At 39.2% G+C, this 17,279-nt stretch overlaps 2 protein-coding genes across 9 annotated transcripts; one reads left to right on the top strand and one right to left on the bottom strand.

The window, feature by feature from the left end:
• Positions 1 to 50: 50 nt before the first annotated feature.
• UQCC6 (ubiquinol-cytochrome c reductase complex assembly factor 6) lies at positions 51 to 4,476 on the bottom strand. 2 transcript variants are annotated; one of them, XM_088141105.1, is made up of 3 exons: positions 4,312 to 4,476; positions 1,566 to 1,761; positions 51 to 724 (listed from the first exon to the last, which is right to left on the bottom strand). In XM_088141105.1, exons 2-3 carry the CDS (start codon positions 1,701 to 1,703, stop codon positions 626 to 628), a joined length of 237 nt encoding a protein of 78 aa, XP_087997231.1. In that variant the 5' UTR covers positions 1,704 to 1,761; positions 4,312 to 4,476; the 3' UTR covers positions 51 to 625. The 2 variants fall into 2 exon arrangements, with proteins under 2 accessions (XP_087997231.1, XP_007438501.1); XM_007438439.4 differs by having other exon boundaries at positions 1,566 to 1,677; positions 4,312 to 4,470.
• Positions 4,477 to 5,411: 935 nt separating this feature from the next.
• Positions 5,412 to 17,267, top strand: TDG (thymine DNA glycosylase). 7 transcript variants are annotated; one of them, XM_025173334.2, is made up of 11 exons: positions 5,611 to 5,751; positions 8,716 to 8,858; positions 10,324 to 10,532; positions 11,226 to 11,295; positions 11,880 to 12,015; positions 12,102 to 12,184; positions 12,271 to 12,365; positions 12,633 to 12,804; positions 13,144 to 13,272; positions 14,160 to 14,243; positions 15,336 to 15,459. In XM_025173334.2, the coding sequence occupies exons 1-10, from the start codon at positions 5,726 to 5,728 to the stop codon at positions 14,240 to 14,242; spliced, it is 1,146 nt and encodes a 381-aa protein (XP_025029102.1). In that variant the 5' UTR covers positions 5,611 to 5,725; the 3' UTR covers position 14,243; positions 15,336 to 15,459. The 7 variants fall into 7 exon arrangements, with proteins under 7 accessions (XP_087997227.1, XP_025029105.1, XP_025029102.1 ...); XM_088141101.1 differs by lacking the exons at positions 5,611 to 5,751; positions 14,160 to 14,243 and adding an exon at positions 5,412 to 5,435 and having other exon boundaries at positions 15,336 to 17,267; XM_025173337.2 differs by lacking the exons at positions 5,611 to 5,751; positions 14,160 to 14,243 and adding an exon at positions 5,527 to 5,580 and having other exon boundaries at positions 15,336 to 17,267.
• The last annotated feature ends 12 nt before the right edge of the window (positions 17,268 to 17,279 follow it).

The following is a 17,279-nucleotide window of genomic DNA, read 5'->3' as shown; positions in this document are numbered from 1 at the left end:
CACGGACCATAAATGATGCCTGGAAATGAATTAACATTTAGATAAACAACTATATTTAGACATTGTATTTAATATGAGAAGTTGATTGTTCAAAGTCATCTTGAACAAATCCATCCACTGAAATGAAATTGCGTAGTTACCGTATGACAGACACAGGATCCTTGCTTTGCAGAAAACTATCACAGTACAGTAGTATCAGAGGCTAAACCTATCTTCAACAGGATACCTTGTTTAATTGGCCTATAGCGAAGCATGTTTCCGAACAGTTTCTTTTTTGAATGGTAATTGTACTAATTATATAAAGAGGCATCCCAGCATTCTCTGCAGCACAATATACCTGGCTGAAGAACTTTTTAAGAAAAGGGAAAAAAATGGAGATTTGCCACACTCTGAGAACTGTAGTGAAGTAAGCATTGCTGGTGGTCATGGAAACAAACGCAATGGCTGAGCAGGAGGTTGCCCTTGTAGTGGACAAAAGGAGCAGGCTGTAGAAGAGGCAGTATTTGGACTCTTAGTGGACACAGGTATAAAATAAGTCCTTTTAAATAGTCATGATTGTCCATTTGTATAGATCTGGATTATAAATCCTAGTAAGGAACAGTTTATGGAGGGATGCAACATTTTTTTATGGCCGTGGTTGTAAAGGCTGAACTTGCTCGTTCGTAGTTTTTAGACCCAACATCTCTGTGCTGAGCTCCCCAGCTTTCGGAGGAATATCTGGTGTCTACAAACAAACAATATCCAAAAACACATCCATCAAATGTCCATGTCAGTTCACACATTTTAAGATTGCAGTTTATATTTAGTACTCTTACTAGAAACTCTTACAGATAGATTATTCATTCTCAGACTAGCTCCCAAAGGCAACTTGAACTAAAAGTGATAATTATAATAACTGTGGCCCCTTAAACATGTTCAGATTTTTGGTGCGCCAGATACTTAAAGAAAATGGAGCACACTGGGCATCTTCAATAAGCTGCCTATATCTGAATTGAAACAATCCAGACAGCCACTATTTTTTATACCTCTTTCTCCCTATCTAGTGGTCTTCTAGATTTCAGAACCATATATGCCAAGTCTAGTGCTTAAGACAGTTTCCCCTCCCCAAACCAACTGCCTCACAGGGTTGTTGTGCGGATAAAATGATGGCAGTCTCGTGGTGCCACTTTGACCTTCCAGAGGAAAAGCGAGATACATACATTATCACCAACTCAGAAGTAACTTCAGTTAAATGACAGGACACATTTTCAAGTTCTGAGTAAATGTGTGTTCATTTTTTACATTTGAATTTTTTAAAAATCTGGAGCAAGTCCTGGGGAGAAGAGGATAACAGACCCCTACAGAAGCAGACCCCTATAGCAGTGTTTCTCAACCTTGGCAGCTTTCAGATGTGTAGACTCCCAACTCCCAGAATTCCCAGCTGGGGAATTCTGGGAGTTGGAGTCCACACATCTGAAAGCTGCCAAGGTTGAGAAACACTGCCTTAAAGCATGTTGCTTCTATAAGGATCTCTTTCTGAAGCAGAAGACAAGACAGCAATGAACAAAGGGAGAAAGGCCACTTACAAGATCAGGCTTATAATATCTGTGGACGGTTTCTGCACCAGCAAGCATGGTCAAGAAGGTTGCAGTAAAGACTTTCAAGTATCGAGGCCAACTGACACCAGCAGGCATGGCTCTGGGCCGCAGAGAAAAAGAAAGCATCCGAGAAGTTAAGACATGGTCTTCCACAGCAGGGAATCAATCTCCTAACTAGCCAGAGCTGGGGAGCGTGTAAGAAAATTTGGGAGAAAAGAACATTTCAGCAGCTTCAAAACACACATGAGATACAGAGCAGACCCCTGAAGTCAAGGCAACAACGGACCATGGCAAGAACATATTCAAGATGGTTTTACAAATCAGGGCTCTTCCTCACATCATGCTAACCACAGCACAGAGACACCTGACTAACCATTTTTAGGGGACACCTTCATGAGGCAACTTTAGTCTTTATTTATGATATATGAGAACTTTATTCTCATTAATGATGAGATAAAAAATGAGAACTTTAGTCTCATTCCCAGCCAACCACAGAGGGACACATAACTTGTCCTCAGCTACTCCAATTTTAAAGGAGGGTTTTCTATCCTCCTCCAATGCTAAGTATATGAATAATCTACACTGCCTCCTTCATGATCTTGGTGATGACGTGGTCAGGGGCTGCAATCTTCCAAACTTGTACTGGCTGGTTGAGGCAGCTGTGGCATGGCCCTCCCCTCTGACCACCGAACACTCTCTTTGTGGCCATTTTGGCTTGAGCTGCAGAAAAGACCACATACCTTGCTTTTGCGGAACCTGACCCATGCTTTGAAAAGTGGCACTTGGGCATTATGTGGGATCTTGATATACAGGTAGTCCTTGGTAAGGAGCAAGGGGGGCAGGGGGAAGTGCCCAGATTGTGATGACATGACCGCAGGGGTGCTGCGGTGGCTGGTATTCAATGACAGTTCATTCGTCCATTTTTTTCAGTGCCACCATAACTTTGAACAGTTGCTGAACAAATGGACATAAGCCGAGGACTAACCTGTACCCTGGCATACCCATCTTTTAGAAGGTGGCTAGAACCGTTACTAAATGTGTTCAGCGGTCTTCTAAAAAACTGGTAAAAAATGGGCAGTCATTCAATTTAACTAAGGAAAAAGTGTTGCTAGTTCAGCCCCTAATGAGTCTAATGAATACATTATAATCCTCTTGCCAACAAGGGGTTCCCATACTTGTGCTTTCTATTGTTACTTGGCGGGGGGGGGGGCATCATTTTGCATACTCCATGGGATACTTCCAGGTGCTGCCAGTCACAATCAGTTACTAACCAGTACACCGTTACCCTTGCAGCGCTGAAGGTTAGGGACAGATCATCATGGGGAAAATCTATGTGGTTGCTAAGATTTTATGATACATAATCAATCAATCAACTAAGGAGCTGAGAACATCTGGGAGCTGTGGTGGAGCTATGGTGAAACAGATAAGAGCTCTATCAGTTTCCCCTTTTAAACCAAGTAAACCCCACAGGTTTACAGGAGGACCAGTAAATCTCTGTCCAAAAACAGCCCAAAAGAGATAGGTTAGTGAGGCAGAGGATGGGCTTGGGATGAGGTAGGAGGGAGTACTCTCAGGACTCTGATTATTCCCTCCCACATCACCCTGCATTCTTCCTCTGCTCCACTGACCTGTCAGCTGGACTGTATTTGGACATGAATTCCAGTAGAGCCCAAACAATAGATTAGTAAAGCAGAGCATCTCTGCACTGGTGACCTGCTTTGGGGCAACTTGTAAGGTGGCTAAAGTCTCTATCCAGGGCTCCCTCATCACACTTCTATGGAGCTTGATTGGTGATATTTTAACTGGTGATGGTGGGTGGGATGGAAAACAAAGCCAAGGGAATCAGCCAATGGCTGCCTCAACCTGTCCCACAGTAAAGCTGTCAGGACAGGGCTCTTCACAGGCCTTGGTAACGAGGCATATTAGAATTTGGTCTTTGGGGCAGTGCAAATCATGCCTGGCTATTTTCCTGTGCCTCAAGGACTGGCAGAATGGACATTCATGCTGCCTATGCTCAGGCATAAGGTAGGTTGTTTGGATGTGGTTTAGCAAGTTATGTCATCCCACCTAATTACAAATCATAGTTAGCACAATGAGTGAACTGGGTCAGTATGCCAAATGGGTATCAGGTTGACCAGGCCAGAATAAGTTGCTGAAAATTATACAAGAATTTCCTAGATATGGAAATATAGTTTTTCAACTTTGGAAAATCTTAGTTGCACGTGATTAAATGCCAAAACTCACCACATTCAATGCTTTTGTCTTTTAAAGATGTGAGCCTACCCGATTCCTCGTTACAAAAGATTAATGCGCAAAGCCTAATCAAGGTAAAAAGTCATAATTGCCAGAAATGCATTCGTTAAACATACTGTTCTGGAATCTTAAATGAAGGGGAGTATGTGGTTAGAATCATCCTGCACAACGAAAAGCTTGAGAAACACTAGTTTGGGGGTCCTAGTTAGAAGCCAATGTTAGCTACTATGGGAGAAAAAGAGGACCACCAGGAGGTTTTTCATTTTTACTTGTTTCAAATCACATGGAGAGCCAGTTTGGTGTAGTGGTTAAGGCACCAGGCTAGAAACTGGGAGACCGTGAGTTCTAGTCCTGCCTTAGACAGCAAGCCAGCTGGGTGACCTTGGGCCAGCCACTCTCTCTCAGCCCTAGGAAGGAGGCAAGGGCAAACCACTTCTAAAAATCTTGCAAAATAATCTAACACGGTAAACTCAGGTCCTACCAGAGCCTCCGAAGAGATTCTCCCTACAGAAACGCCACAGAACCGACGACGCAGCAGCGCTCAGCGTCCTGAGCTCCAGATCCGCGCAAGGACGAACGAAGAGGAGCCTCCGGGCAGCCAAGCGCGACGGAGGAAGCCGACTTGGCAACATGCAAAGCCACGTGCCGGAGGGCGAAACGTCATCGCTTGGTGGCTGAAAAATAGAGAAAAGAAAGAGAAGAGAGCCGACAGCGAGCCAACCAGCGGCGTGGCTTGTGTTTAAAGCCACCTGTATGTTTTTTGGTCTTGCTGAAAAGGAATACTTTGAACCCTCTGATGTATCAACCCTGGGCTTCTTCGCTGTCGTTGTTATTCCCGTTTGGCTGCCTCTAGTTCAGCGTTTTTCAAACTTGGCAACTTTAAGACGGGTTGGACTTCAACTCCCAGAATTCCAAGTTTGGAAAACACTGCTCTAGTTGGTTGCCTTTACCCACAGGCGTCTGCTGGTTTTCAGATTATTTTCGGCACGTTATTCGCATTGCAATAAGGGAAAAACATATTCCAGGAGTAGAAGTGAGCCTGCCTATACAAATCAATGGAAAGATTAGAATGTTATAATAGTAGTTGTATTGGACTATTTTTAGCGAGAGAGTCCAATCAAATTGTAGGGGCAATTTAACTTGGGTCTCTTTTCCCCTATAACATATTGTTTCTTTTCCAGGCGTTTGAAAATAGTGCTTGCATTATAAATCCCACTGTCAACTGACTCCATTGTCTCCGACTGTGTTCGCGTGTGATTGCCCGTGCGTGAGAGGCTGCCGCTGCTCAAAACCGTGATCCGCCCCACGTATCGAGACAGGGCTTATTTCTAATTCCATTTGCCTTGTACGTGTTTGAACCCAGCCTTTCCTCCTCAGAAGTGCGAGATTTCGACTGCAATAATCCCCAACCAAGGACCAAACTTATAAGGGAATGATGGGACTCGGAAGGCCGACCCATTTGCAGGCACTACCTTGAGGCAGGCTGTTTTAAAAATTCAAACTGCCCTCTCTCGGGAATTCAACCTTGAGTTTTTAACGACGTCTTCGCCCTTCATCCTTTGACTTGGCTTCAGATCTTGTCATTGCTTCGTTCTTGAATTAGAGGTGGGTTTCGCCTTCCTCCCGCGGGTGATTTTTTTTCCTGGGGAAATTGGAACTCTGCTCTGTGGGCCACTCTTCCCTTTTCCTATCTCTATCGGCTGGCCGGTCCCCGGCGTGCGGAGAGCGAGGGCGCGCGAGGCGGCGGAAGGTATAGCGCGGAGGGGGAGGGGCGCGGAGGGGCTGTTCGGGGAGGGGGCTCGGCGGGCGTTTGACTCTCCGGCCTGCCCCGCGGGAGAGGCAGTCCGGCCCGTTGGCCGACCGAGCGGACGGCGGGGCGGCGCCAAGGCTCGGGGATGGAAGCCGAGGAGCCGGGGACCAGGTATTCGTGCGAGGGAGGGGGACGTTAGGCTGCCGGGGAGGAAGGGAACGACGCCCCCCGTGGCTCTCGCCTGTCGCCGGGTCGGCGCTTACTACAGAGAGCTTCCGGCTGGACTCCACACGAAGGCCGAGGCCTAAACCGGGTTTGAGCAAGGAAAATTTACCGGATCTGGACCGCAGAAAGTCCGGACGACCATCAGAGGGCAGCCACGCCTTGGCATTTGCTGCATTTCTTTGCTATCTACTGACCATATTACATGTATATAAACTATAATGTTAACAGTTATTATTATATAATAGTACTGTATATTATATATTATTATTATGTATATATATATATATATATATCGGTCACTAGATAGCAATATATTTATATAGCAATAATTATAACAATTACTATTTTTTGTTTGTGTGTGTGTATAAAACCACCCAGAGTCGCTGGGAGTTGAGTGGCATATAAATATTATTATTGTATTATTGTTATTGTTATTAAAGGAGTGTGGGTCTATTTGAACAGAAAATGCGCAGGGGGAAGACTGGTCTTTAAAGAAAACTACTGTTATGACTTTATCATGAGAGTACAGTAATGCATTGAAAATCACTGTAAAATGTTTTGAGAAAGGGATAAATATCTGAAAAATGTTGCCAGTAAATCTTAATAGAATTTCAGATTTGTTTTTCAGATAGCAGATGATAAAAATATGTCTCACTCCATATTGCTGATGGGAATTCAGTGTAAGGAAGACTGGCTGATCTTTATCTAAATATAAAATGTCATCCACACCAGACTTACAGCTCTTTGTGTGAATCTGAGCATCTACTGAAGGTTTATTCAGAGGTGTTCTTTTACAGAGTTTACCTAGGAAAGCAAATACTTGTCCAGGGGGATAACTTTAAGATAAGGTAATGTGGATGACAATTACTTTTCACTGAGTATCCTACTTAACATGCAACCAGAATGAAGAAAAAATGTTGGCTTCTTCCTGAAAATCTTTTAATTCATTCTTCAAGTTGACATTCCAGTGTACTTTGATGATTGTAAGTTTAAAACTTAAGGTTCAGCAGAATTAGTCCAGTTCAGAAACTCAAACTAAAGAGCAAAGATCTGTGGATGCAGTTCTGGATAAGAATGTCTGACCTCACACAACTGCTCCACTAGCTTGGTTAAGAAGAGGCTGTTTCCCTACTTTCTTTGTTGGTACACGAATCAGTGGCAGGAAGTGTTGCTCTTTCTTTCCAGCCTTGTGCACTAGGATACCTCTGTTTGCAGAACTTGTACTTTCTAACTGCTCAGATTGGTGTAAACCAGTGTATATGTTCAATGTCTTTATTCCAGATTAACTGATAATCACCTGATTAACTGATAATTTGTGTCATCTTCACAAATCATGCAAATAAGAACACACTTATACAGGTAGCATGGTTTTAAGTTTATTTCAGGAATCCATTCTGAACATGCTTTCTAATAGTTTTTAAATTGCATTTCAGGATGCATGATCTTCACATGATGGTTTGCAGATTACAAAAAATATGACATGTAATTAATCAATTTAATTAAAGCACAGCACAAGCAACAGCAGCTTGTTTTTTTAATAGTGGCTTAATGGAAGTTTTTTTAAAATTATTTCAGGTGTATACCGAAAAATGTGTCTTCATAGGGTTGCTGTTGTTTAATAAAGGCATACATGTCTCGCTAGGGGAAGATTTAATAAAAGCCCTAAGGCAGGAATAGGCAGCTAGTGCATTGTCCAAATACTGCTGAACTACAACTCCTAGTACACCTTGGCTATTGGCCATGTTGTTAAAGCTGCTGAGAGTTGTAGCTCAGTAGCATCAAGAAGGCCAGGGGTTCTCCCCTCTTTAGCTTACACGTAGTATTCACCAAGGGGATTCACCCACTGGTACTAGCAGAGGGACAATGAAGAGGGCCTAAATAATCATTTTAATGGTTGAGAGTCATTCTAGTTAGACGTTTCTTCAGATAACCTTTTCCCAGCACCCTTACGACTTCAATCCGGAAACAAGCAACCTGTGCTACTGAGTGTAATATGATCTGAATGTGTAGTTGCTTCATTTAGTATCAGTTGCAGTTTCTAAACCAGAGTGCATTACTGTAATCTAAACTGCATGTAACCAAGGGATGCATCTATGTGACTAGCTCAATTTTTTGCTATGTCAGGCTGTCAAGCCAACCTAAGCTCGTACAAAGCAGTCTGACTAACCAGAGCCACTTGTGCTTTAATAGGCAGTCTGGTGCCTAGAGGCTGGGTGGATATCTAGATCCAGACCTAAACCAGGTCTACCAGATCTGAGCTGCAGAAATCTGAATGACTACTAGATGGCAGCAGATCTGTATCTCTTTGCTGCCATTGAATGGTGGTCTGGTTTTTGCACCCCAGATCTGGTAGGCCTATATAAACCTCCATGCTGATTTCCAAATTTCAGTATATCTGCGATCCTGTAACAGCAAGGATTGGGTCTAATACAAACGTAGGGCAGTGTATTAGATGGTCAGGTTGGTGCCATACGCATCTATTCACGTATACGTTTAAACCTGTGTGAAAGCACACACATGTATGCATCTGATCCCCCTCTTAGTTCACTTCTTCCCAGCAGTCTTATTCCCCATGAGTTGGCTGATTACCTGATTCGATTCAGTTGTTTGGCTTCTTGCTGTTAATGTCAGGAGAAAACTAGCAGTCATTTTCTGCCCATCATCTGACCTGTGGGAAGGAAGAGTGGGAGGCTTTCTGAAGCTGAACTCTTCTGGCTGTAGGCTGCACACAGCTTTTTGGTTGATTTTTGTCTACCCGTGATCTAATACATATGGGTTAAGAATTATACACCAATCTGAAATACTATTCAGATCAGCTATCCAAATATATGTCCAATGCTATGAGAAATTCCTCTGTAATTTACTATTTGAAGTACAATACTTTTTCATCTTTTTTTTTTTTTTTTAAAGATACTACACTCCTCTTCAACCAGCATTTTATCCCTTTTCATATAATCAAACAATGGCCGCAGCTCCTAATCTGGAGATGATGAATGAGCAAGAAGCTCTTCAGGGAGTTTTGGATCCAAACATTGTTCAGGAACCTATTCAAGGTGTGTTTATTTTTTTTTCTTTTGAAACATTGAGCCCAAAAAGTGCAACAATTTATTTGTTCTAGAATTTTTGAAAATTGCAGGATTGTTTTCATTTCAGAAATGATTCTATTGTGAAGAGCATTTTTTAGAATAAAATGTATGATTTAAAAGTAAGCTTTGCAATAAGAGTGGCAGAAATGAATCCTCATCTTAAATGTACAGTTTTTGTTATCCTTGATGAAACAGTAATGTATACTAAACATATTTTAAAATAGTATGTACTGAATTCTGCAAGTTTTTACTGAAAGAATCATAATCTTTCCACTACATGACATTCAAGAATGAGTTACTTCAGTTAAGATGGTCCTTCATTTAAACGTTGCACTCAGGTATATATTTGCCCAAAAGAAAGCCTCATTGGGACTAAGTTTTTTTATTATATTATAAATCTGTTATTTTCCATGCATATTTCCCAACTGCCTTTCATGTTAGTAGTGCACACTAGAATTTCATTATCTAATAACGTGATGGGGCTTCTCATTTCTCCCATCCCTTTCTCAAGTCTTCTCAGTAAACCTGCACATGAGGTCATAGGTTATTGATTGAAAAGGAAATTTTCATTCTTCTGTGCTCTCTGAAATACACAACTGAGTTCACACATCATACTAAATCACAGTTTTACCTCAAGAAATCACAATGGCTGGGCTCACACAATACATCGAAATTAATGCAATCTTTGAATCAGCCACCATTTCATCAGTAGGATTAATTCGCTGGATTTCTTCCATATATCCCCTGAAAATGATGGTCATACTCCTCCAAAAGTTAAACATAGCAATACTTAACTGTTCTCCCATTATACAAAAATAATGGTTTATCGGTTACCTTGCAATTATTGTGCATTATTATACAGCTTTTAATAATATACAGCTTTATTATACAACATTTAATATTCAATAATATTTTCTAGTAACTATTAATTGGTTTCAGAGACATTTTCAAGTGTGATCTGATTCAGTTGCATTAAAGTTCATGACCTACCCATTGCCAGTATATGGAACAATGTGAAGATTACAGGATTTGTTTGATCAGGGATAATGATGTGGGGGTGGGATCAAACACCAAGTTCCTCCCTTCCTGCAAAGATTTTTTTACTCCAGGGAGGAGGTTCTTCAAGACACTAGGAGCTCTTTGAAGCTTCTTGGGAGCTAGTCCTCTAAGGAATTGCTGTGGGTTGAGAAAGCCCAGGAAACTGCTTATTCATGACACAGGTGAGTAATGGCAGAACTTGGGGGAGAGGCCGTGTGAACTAGGAAAGACGATGAGGGGGCTGATTAGATCTGTGGACCAAACTTTCTCCATTGCTATCTTGGATGATGGTAATTTTGCTAAAACCTTGATAAAGTTGAAAAATATTTCTAAACTAAAACTTAAGAACATTCTTCTGCCATTACTATTAAATAAGACATCTCCTGTCTTTCAGCAGCTGTTAAAGGAAGGAAAAGAAGAAATAAATCTACTGAACCCAAAAAATCTGCTGCTAAACCTGTAAAATCAAAAGGGAAACAGGAAAAAATCACAGATAGTTTCAAAGTCAAGAGAAAAGTTGATCGGTTTAATGGTGTTTCTGAAGCTGAACTATTGACCAAAACTCTTCCTGATATACTGACCTTCAACTTGGACATTGTAATTGTAAGTCAAATGTAAAAAACTATTTATTTGTAGATAAAGGTTATGGTCAATTAACTAAGCAATTTGGTGATAAATTCAGGGATGGTGTTCATGATAGCATGTTGCAATTATATGGAAATATCATAGATCTCTACACTGACATTTAATGACCTTCTTATAATCTCATTTCTGGTTTTCCCTTGCTATCTTGAAATATTTACAAGACTGACTGAATAAGACAGGTTGTAATTTCTGGAGATTAAAACTTATGACTCCTTTCTTAACTTTGAATTTTAGTATATTGCCTTAATCCAATATCCTGTATTAGGAAACAAAGTTATGTAATAAAAGTATGGCCTCAATTTAATGGATGCCCATTTAGTGGCTTTTCGACACAGTGGACAGAATTTCCATCTGAGCACCTCTAAAATAACTGCGAAATCCATTGCAGGTGAAGTAGACTGGACAAGCCCATTACATTTACATTAATTTATATAACAATATTTATGTAATGACATACATCATTTGCATGATGTGATTATGCAAATTATATAAATCACCATGAACTGGTGGATTTAATGGACAGTCAGGAGTAACAGATGCCCCATTTCTCCAAATAGTTTATTTGTATTGTGCTTTGTTCTTTTCATTACATCTAATTAATATATCTTTATCACAAAAAAAAAGTGGCTTCATTTATGTATTCCTCCCTAGATTGGTATAAATCCAGGTTTAATGGCAGCCTACAAAGGCCATCATTATCCAGGACCTGGAAACCATTTCTGTAAGTCCCTCCTTTCATGAATTGTGGAAATTTGGTTTTAATCTAAAATTTTTTGATTTTAGTAACAGAAAGTGATAGGTCCTAGGTTGTGACTGTAATCAAGATTTTGTTATTGCTTGATAGATTGATAAATATGTTCATATGTCAGTGATGTAGCTCACACATTTCTTTTGCATAAATTCAGAGCAAATTATGTGGCAAAACTGCCTGTTAGGACATACAACAACAAAGCTGGACCAGTAAATACTTGGGCAGGAGACCAGTAGGAAATCTGTGGGCTTTGGACTGGACTAGGAAATCAAAAGATATCCTGAAGAATGCAAAAATCTACCGTCTTGTTGACAAGAAGATGTAACCATGTGGACACCAGCAGTTGAGCTTGACTCAAGGGAGACTCTATTATTTTCTTTAGATAGTAATAAAGACTATACTATGATGTTATAACTTATGTTGATTAGCCTCATTTTGCATAAGAGTATAGCTACCACACTGTTTCTGAAAGTAACATTTTGTTGAAAATAAATTATAGAGTTTTGATGTGTACTTTCCAGAGAATATGAGAAGTATATTTTTTGACTCCATAGGGAAATGCCTTTTTATGTCTGGGCTAAGCACAGAACAATTGAATCATATGGATGATCATACTTTGCCACATAAATATGGGATTGGATTTACAAATATGGTGGAAAGGACAACACCAGGTAGCAAAGACCTTTCCAGGTAGAGTTCATTTCAAGTTATCATATAGTATTTCTTAGAAAATTACAGTCCTATTTTTTATTTGTGCTGTTTTGTCCTCTTTTCAGCAAAGAATTTCGGGAAGGAGGACGTATTCTAGTGCAGAAATTGCAGAAGTATCAACCTAAAATAGCTGTTTTTAATGGAAAATGTAAGTTTTTAAACATGAGACTTAGGTATTTCATTGCGATTGAGCTTGTATTATAACTGATGGATATATTTCCAATTTTACTATAGGTATTTATGACATTTTTAGTAAAGAAGTTTTTGGAGTGAAAGTTAAAAAATTAGAATTTGGACTGCAGCCACATAAGGTTCCAGATACAGAAACAGTAAGTTCTTGTCTTGCTTAGGAATATAACTAGATTTTTCACATTTGTGGAAAGATTTTTTTTAATATAATTTATTTAAATATGTAAAGAAAACTTCTTGTTGTTTGGTATATGAGTCTTCATTTAAAATTATTGTTGTTCTCTTAAGAGTTTAAGCTTTCAGCAAGTATGCCCAAAATCAAAACGTTTTGAAACAAACTTAGTATTTGAAAATAATTTCCAGTTCAATGACATACTGGCTACTTTTTCCTGAATTTTTTTGTACAGCTTTGCTATGTGATGCCATCATCCAGTGCAAGATGTGCTCAGTTTCCTCGTGCACAGGATAAAGTTCATTATTATATAAAGCTCAAAGAATTAAGGGATCAATTGAAGGGGGTTATATCAACTGCTGAGGTCCAGGAAGTGCAGTATACATTTGACTTACAGCTTGCACAAGGTATGCCATATGAAATCAAAATAGTAATGATTTACTTAACATGTCAAATCTACAAAAGTAAATAAAAGTAGGCCTGAACAGTTATTTAGTGCTATGAACTAATGGATTACAATATTTACACTTTTCAGATTTAATGTTTACACAATTATACAAACTCTGAATAGTTAATCTCCTGTATGATTTCTTCTGTAAGGCAACTCTTACTGATAGAGCAGGATATTTACAACATTTCAAGCCATGATTTGATTTTATCCTGAAGTAGGATAACTGTTGACAAATTGTTATATGTTTAAGTGTTCAAAAAGAGCCATTTCAACACTCTGAGTTTGGTTTATGCAGAGGAAGCTAAGAAGATGGCTGTCAAAGAAGAAAAATATGATCCAGGATATGAAGCAGCCTATGGAGGAGCTTATGGTGAGAAAACAACCTCTGAGAATGAACAGTGTACCTTCTCTGCAAATGGAACAGGTAGCATGAAAAAATTCAAATTACAGTTTTATTTTAATCTATTTTCCGTAACTGAGAAGACAATAAAATTGTTTCTTGGCCAGGCCAGTCAGTTGCAATAGTTAGAATGCTCTGATCTTGAAGCCTCCAACTATCCCCAAATCCTTTTGGCAGTAGATTGTCTAAATGGATGGAATGAAGGAAAGAAAAAATATTTGTCTGTTTTAAGCAATATTCATTGCATTGTATGCAGTGGGAAGGAGTTAATTTAGTACCAAGGGCAGTTTAAACTTTTCTTGTGTTGGAAATATAGAAAGCAAGTACAAGAGATTTGGATTTTGAAGCCAATACCACCTCTAGTCCTGTTTCTTCTCTATAGTGTGGGAATGAGAAAGGCTGCAAAAATATCCACATGGACAGCGAGCAGGAATCTGATCTTGGATTTCCTCTTCTGAAATTGCAGCCATCTTTCCAATATCAGAAGAGGAATTCCAGCACAATCTTTGAGGCCTGGAATGGTCTCCCAGAAAGCCAGAGGACTTCAGGCTTAATTTTTAAAAAATGTCCTAAGTGGAAAAATGCACTTTGAATTCATTATAAACACATGAACAGCATAAATGCTGTAAAGTATGTGGCTCTACATTCTTCTTTAGTATGTACTTTTGGTGCTTCTCTGAATGTTTCAGAGAAACGTGTGAGTCCACTTAAACCTAAGTCCATTTTTTTTGTAGCTGCAAATATGTATTTATTTCATTTTTTCCATTTATATGGCCGCCCAATTGAAATGACTCTGGGCAGCTTACAACAAATTTAAAAACCAAGGTAAAGATGTCAGACCGAAAACAAAACAAATAGCCACCAAGGACAATTATCTGTTTTTGTAAAGCAACTTTTAAAACATATCTTAGATTCATTCAGTGCCCTGTCTCAGTGCCTGCAGGAACAGCCTGATCTTCAATGCCTTTCAAAAGGCCAACTGTCAGCCATATAAGGTAAATAAGACCAAGAAACCAATGCCCTATAGGTCTAAAACTACTTCTTTTGGAAAAACTATAGTAACTTGCAAGCCTGAATGAGCTTTCCCCCTCCCCACTTTATCTTCATGTGAATTAGGGCAGGGCTTGTCTGAGACATTTTCTCAAACTAGTTTCTTGGAATGAACTTAACCCCTGCTTGTCTGATTGTTGCCTTGGTAGCAGATCTTTCTCCTGTCCTTCACGGTCATTCCCTATGGCCTCGTTATCAACAGGGTTACATCCATCCAAATTTTGGGGGGTAACTTGTTTCATAAGAGAAGGGATTGTGACAGAACAAATGATCTCATAGGCTAGCATTTGTGGGATGAAATACTAACTGTGAGCAGTTGATCATAGTCACAATTGGGAGAAATATGATTATTGCACTTAAAATACAGTCACATGCTACTACAGTTTTATCACCCAACTCTTTAACTTTGAAAACTCCCTAAACTGGAGTATAATAACTTAATTACACCTGTCTAGTAACCAGAACCAGGTAAGATTAAAATAGTTCAGTAAATAGCTTCTAAAAGCCAGTAGTTTGGGAGAGGGCTTCTGAATAAATCATTACATCTCCAAAGGTGAGACTACTTTGGAAAGTGTCTCAAAGATGGAAAAGAAGGCTTTTCCTCAAGTCACTGCTGCCTTTCCTCAAATGATAAGAATATTATTAAAAAGATCTTGAGGAAGATGTTAACAGGCCAGTTTCATTTGAACAATTAGTCATTCTTCCCCCTTTTTATGTTCACTGTCAGGACACGATAATCAGATTTTTTTTCTTGATGCATTGACTAAAATACTGCTGCCTTTTCAGCTATTACTGAAAGGGTCTGAAGTTTAAGTAAATGAAAACTGTGTGGGAGCAGGACTAAAATTCCCCTGAAATGCTATATTTCCACTGTCCGTTACTTCCTTGCTATAATTATGTTAAAGAGATGGAGAAACCATAAGATTATCTAATGATGTCCTTGGCAGTCAAAATGCGCCTTGCACAGGTTTAGAACAAATTCTTTTTCTTCCCTTAGTCTTAATAGCAGCAACTGATGCAGGCTTCTTTTTATGCAGCAACCAGCATGGAGTACAGCAGTGGTTCTTCCTTTGGTGATGTGCCTAATGGACAGTGGATGACGCAGACCTTCACAGATCAGATTCCTGAATTTAACCTCTCAAGACCACAAGAAGAAGGAAGAGTCAGTACTTAGAATCAACTCTATGTGCTGCAGTAGTTTTTTAATGCGGTTGTCAAGAATGGTACCTCAGTTCCCCAACTGAAGCATTTTAATAGCATTGAACCTCTTAGTTTTTCTTAGGATGAGTCATTTTGGTAGATGAATTAGATTAATTTAAAGAAATGTCCTTCGTTAGAGAAAAGGTTTCTCTTCCCACCTTTTTTTATAAGGTTTTTATAGCTAAAATTATTCCATTGTTGCAGTTTTAGCAAGCTGATTTCTCATTTGTGATGTCAAGTGTCTTGTTTTAAATCTGTATTTTGTAAGATACTCTGTGAAGTTATATTTTTAAGGTATTCCTCCCTGGGTGTTGGGATATTCCCTGTGTATGTTATATCTGAATAAAAGGGGGGAAATGTTGATTTAACACTGTTACAAAACAGTAACATAGCAAGATAGTAGAAATGCAAGCCTACCCATTAAGAGAAATAACTCAGAAGGAACTCCAGATTAGTTTACTTCTTCATCCCCAAAGGGGACTAGATTCCTAATTCGCCCTCGGTCTTGTTACTGGTAGTTAAATCTGAAAACTGCCTCTGTTGAAAAGTGTTGTGGTTGAACCAGATTATCTCCACATTTACCCTTAAGTTCAAAAACATTTTTCAGGGACCTAATTCTGTATTTTTCATTTCTGTTTACTGTTATTTCAGTTGCAGTTCCTCTTCTCCCTCCTCCTACCATCCTGCTTTTAATTCATTCCCAAATTATTTCAGCCATGAGTTATGTACTGGATATCATGATCTATAGGCTTATGTTGCAGCCAATTTCAGTTGGCATTACTGGTATCACTAAATGGTTCACCTTGAGTAAAACAATGCTTTCTATGCAGCTGATATAACTAATTTTGTATTTGTTGCTCTAAGTTAGGCTTGGAGAAGGAAAGTTAGATGTGAGAACAGGAGTTGCACTATTTTTTCTGTGATGCTCCACTGTTCTGCTTGTGTAGAAGAGGATATGTACTCTGTTAGAATATTCTGCATGCTGTGATGAATTTGCAGTGCAAACAGATTGTGACCATTGTCCTTCTAAAAACATAGCTCATGCTGAGAATGTTTGTGCTACCTATGCCTTCTGTCCTCCTCTGGTCTCCTTTCTTCTTGAGAGGTAGAGATAAAAGCAATAAGAGAAGTAAACAGAGTTTTTCATAATCTATTGATTAGGTGCTTTGGATACTTGAATTATACACCAGAACTTTATTTCCATATGTATATAATTTAGATAACTATTTAACGATTTCACAAACAGCTGGAAATATTTAAAATGTCTTAGTCTATTGGCATTAGGAAGTATGGGTTGAATGGATCAATTTAAAGTAGAACCATAGCTTGCTAGTCACTTTGGAACTTTTCCAGAGTGTTTTGATTTGCTGCTCATTAAAAGATGAGCATATTTATGACCTGCCACAGAATCATGTACATTAATCCTCCAACACAATTCTCTTTAACATTAAGATGTGTATCGAGTTCTGATCATGTTGGTTAGTCTCTGTGGAAACTCCATGTCAACAATCTAGTGAATTCATTTGTAGCACAATCTTATGCATGTTTATTCAAGTTGAGCTCCAATATATTCAACAAGGTTTACTTCCTAGTAAGTGTGCTTAAAATTGCACACTTATGTGTCACTGTTTACATGGATACTTTCTTGCAAGTGCTTGAAGTGCCTTGCATCAGGGATCTGGAACAATTTTTTAAAAAGATAATTATCTTGCCGCAGATCATGCATAGCTCACTATTATGATGTGAAAAGGGGATAACTTGTTTTGAAACATCCAGGTTAA

The sequence above is a fragment of the Python bivittatus genome, unplaced genomic scaffold (assembly GCF_059951505.1).
Source record: "Python bivittatus isolate LINGU-HERP-01145 unplaced genomic scaffold, Pbiv_v1 ctg000330_np1212, whole genome shotgun sequence".
In the NCBI taxonomy this organism is placed as follows: domain Eukaryota; kingdom Metazoa; phylum Chordata; class Lepidosauria; order Squamata; family Pythonidae; genus Python; species Python bivittatus.
This window is presented reverse-complemented; position numbering and strand designations above follow the sequence as displayed.

Coding starts and splice junctions, on each gene's coding strand:
- UQCC6 (XM_088141105.1), bottom strand. CDS start 1,703: ATGCTTTCTTTTTCTCTGCGGCCCAGAGCCATGCCTGCTGGTGTCAGT. Junction 725..1,565: donor GATATTATAAGCCTGATCTT/GTAAGTGGCCTT, acceptor GTTTGTTTGTAG/ACACCAGATATTCCTCCGAA.
- TDG (XM_025173333.2), top strand. CDS start 5,726: ATGGAAGCCGAGGAGCCGGGGACCAG. Junction 8,859..10,323: donor TGTTCAGGAACCTATTCAAG/GTGTGTTTATTT, acceptor CCTGTCTTTCAG/CAGCTGTTAAAGGAAGGAAA. Junction 13,273..15,335: donor CTTCTCTGCAAATGGAACAG/GTAGCATGAAAA, acceptor CTTTTTATGCAG/CAACCAGCATGGAGTACAGC.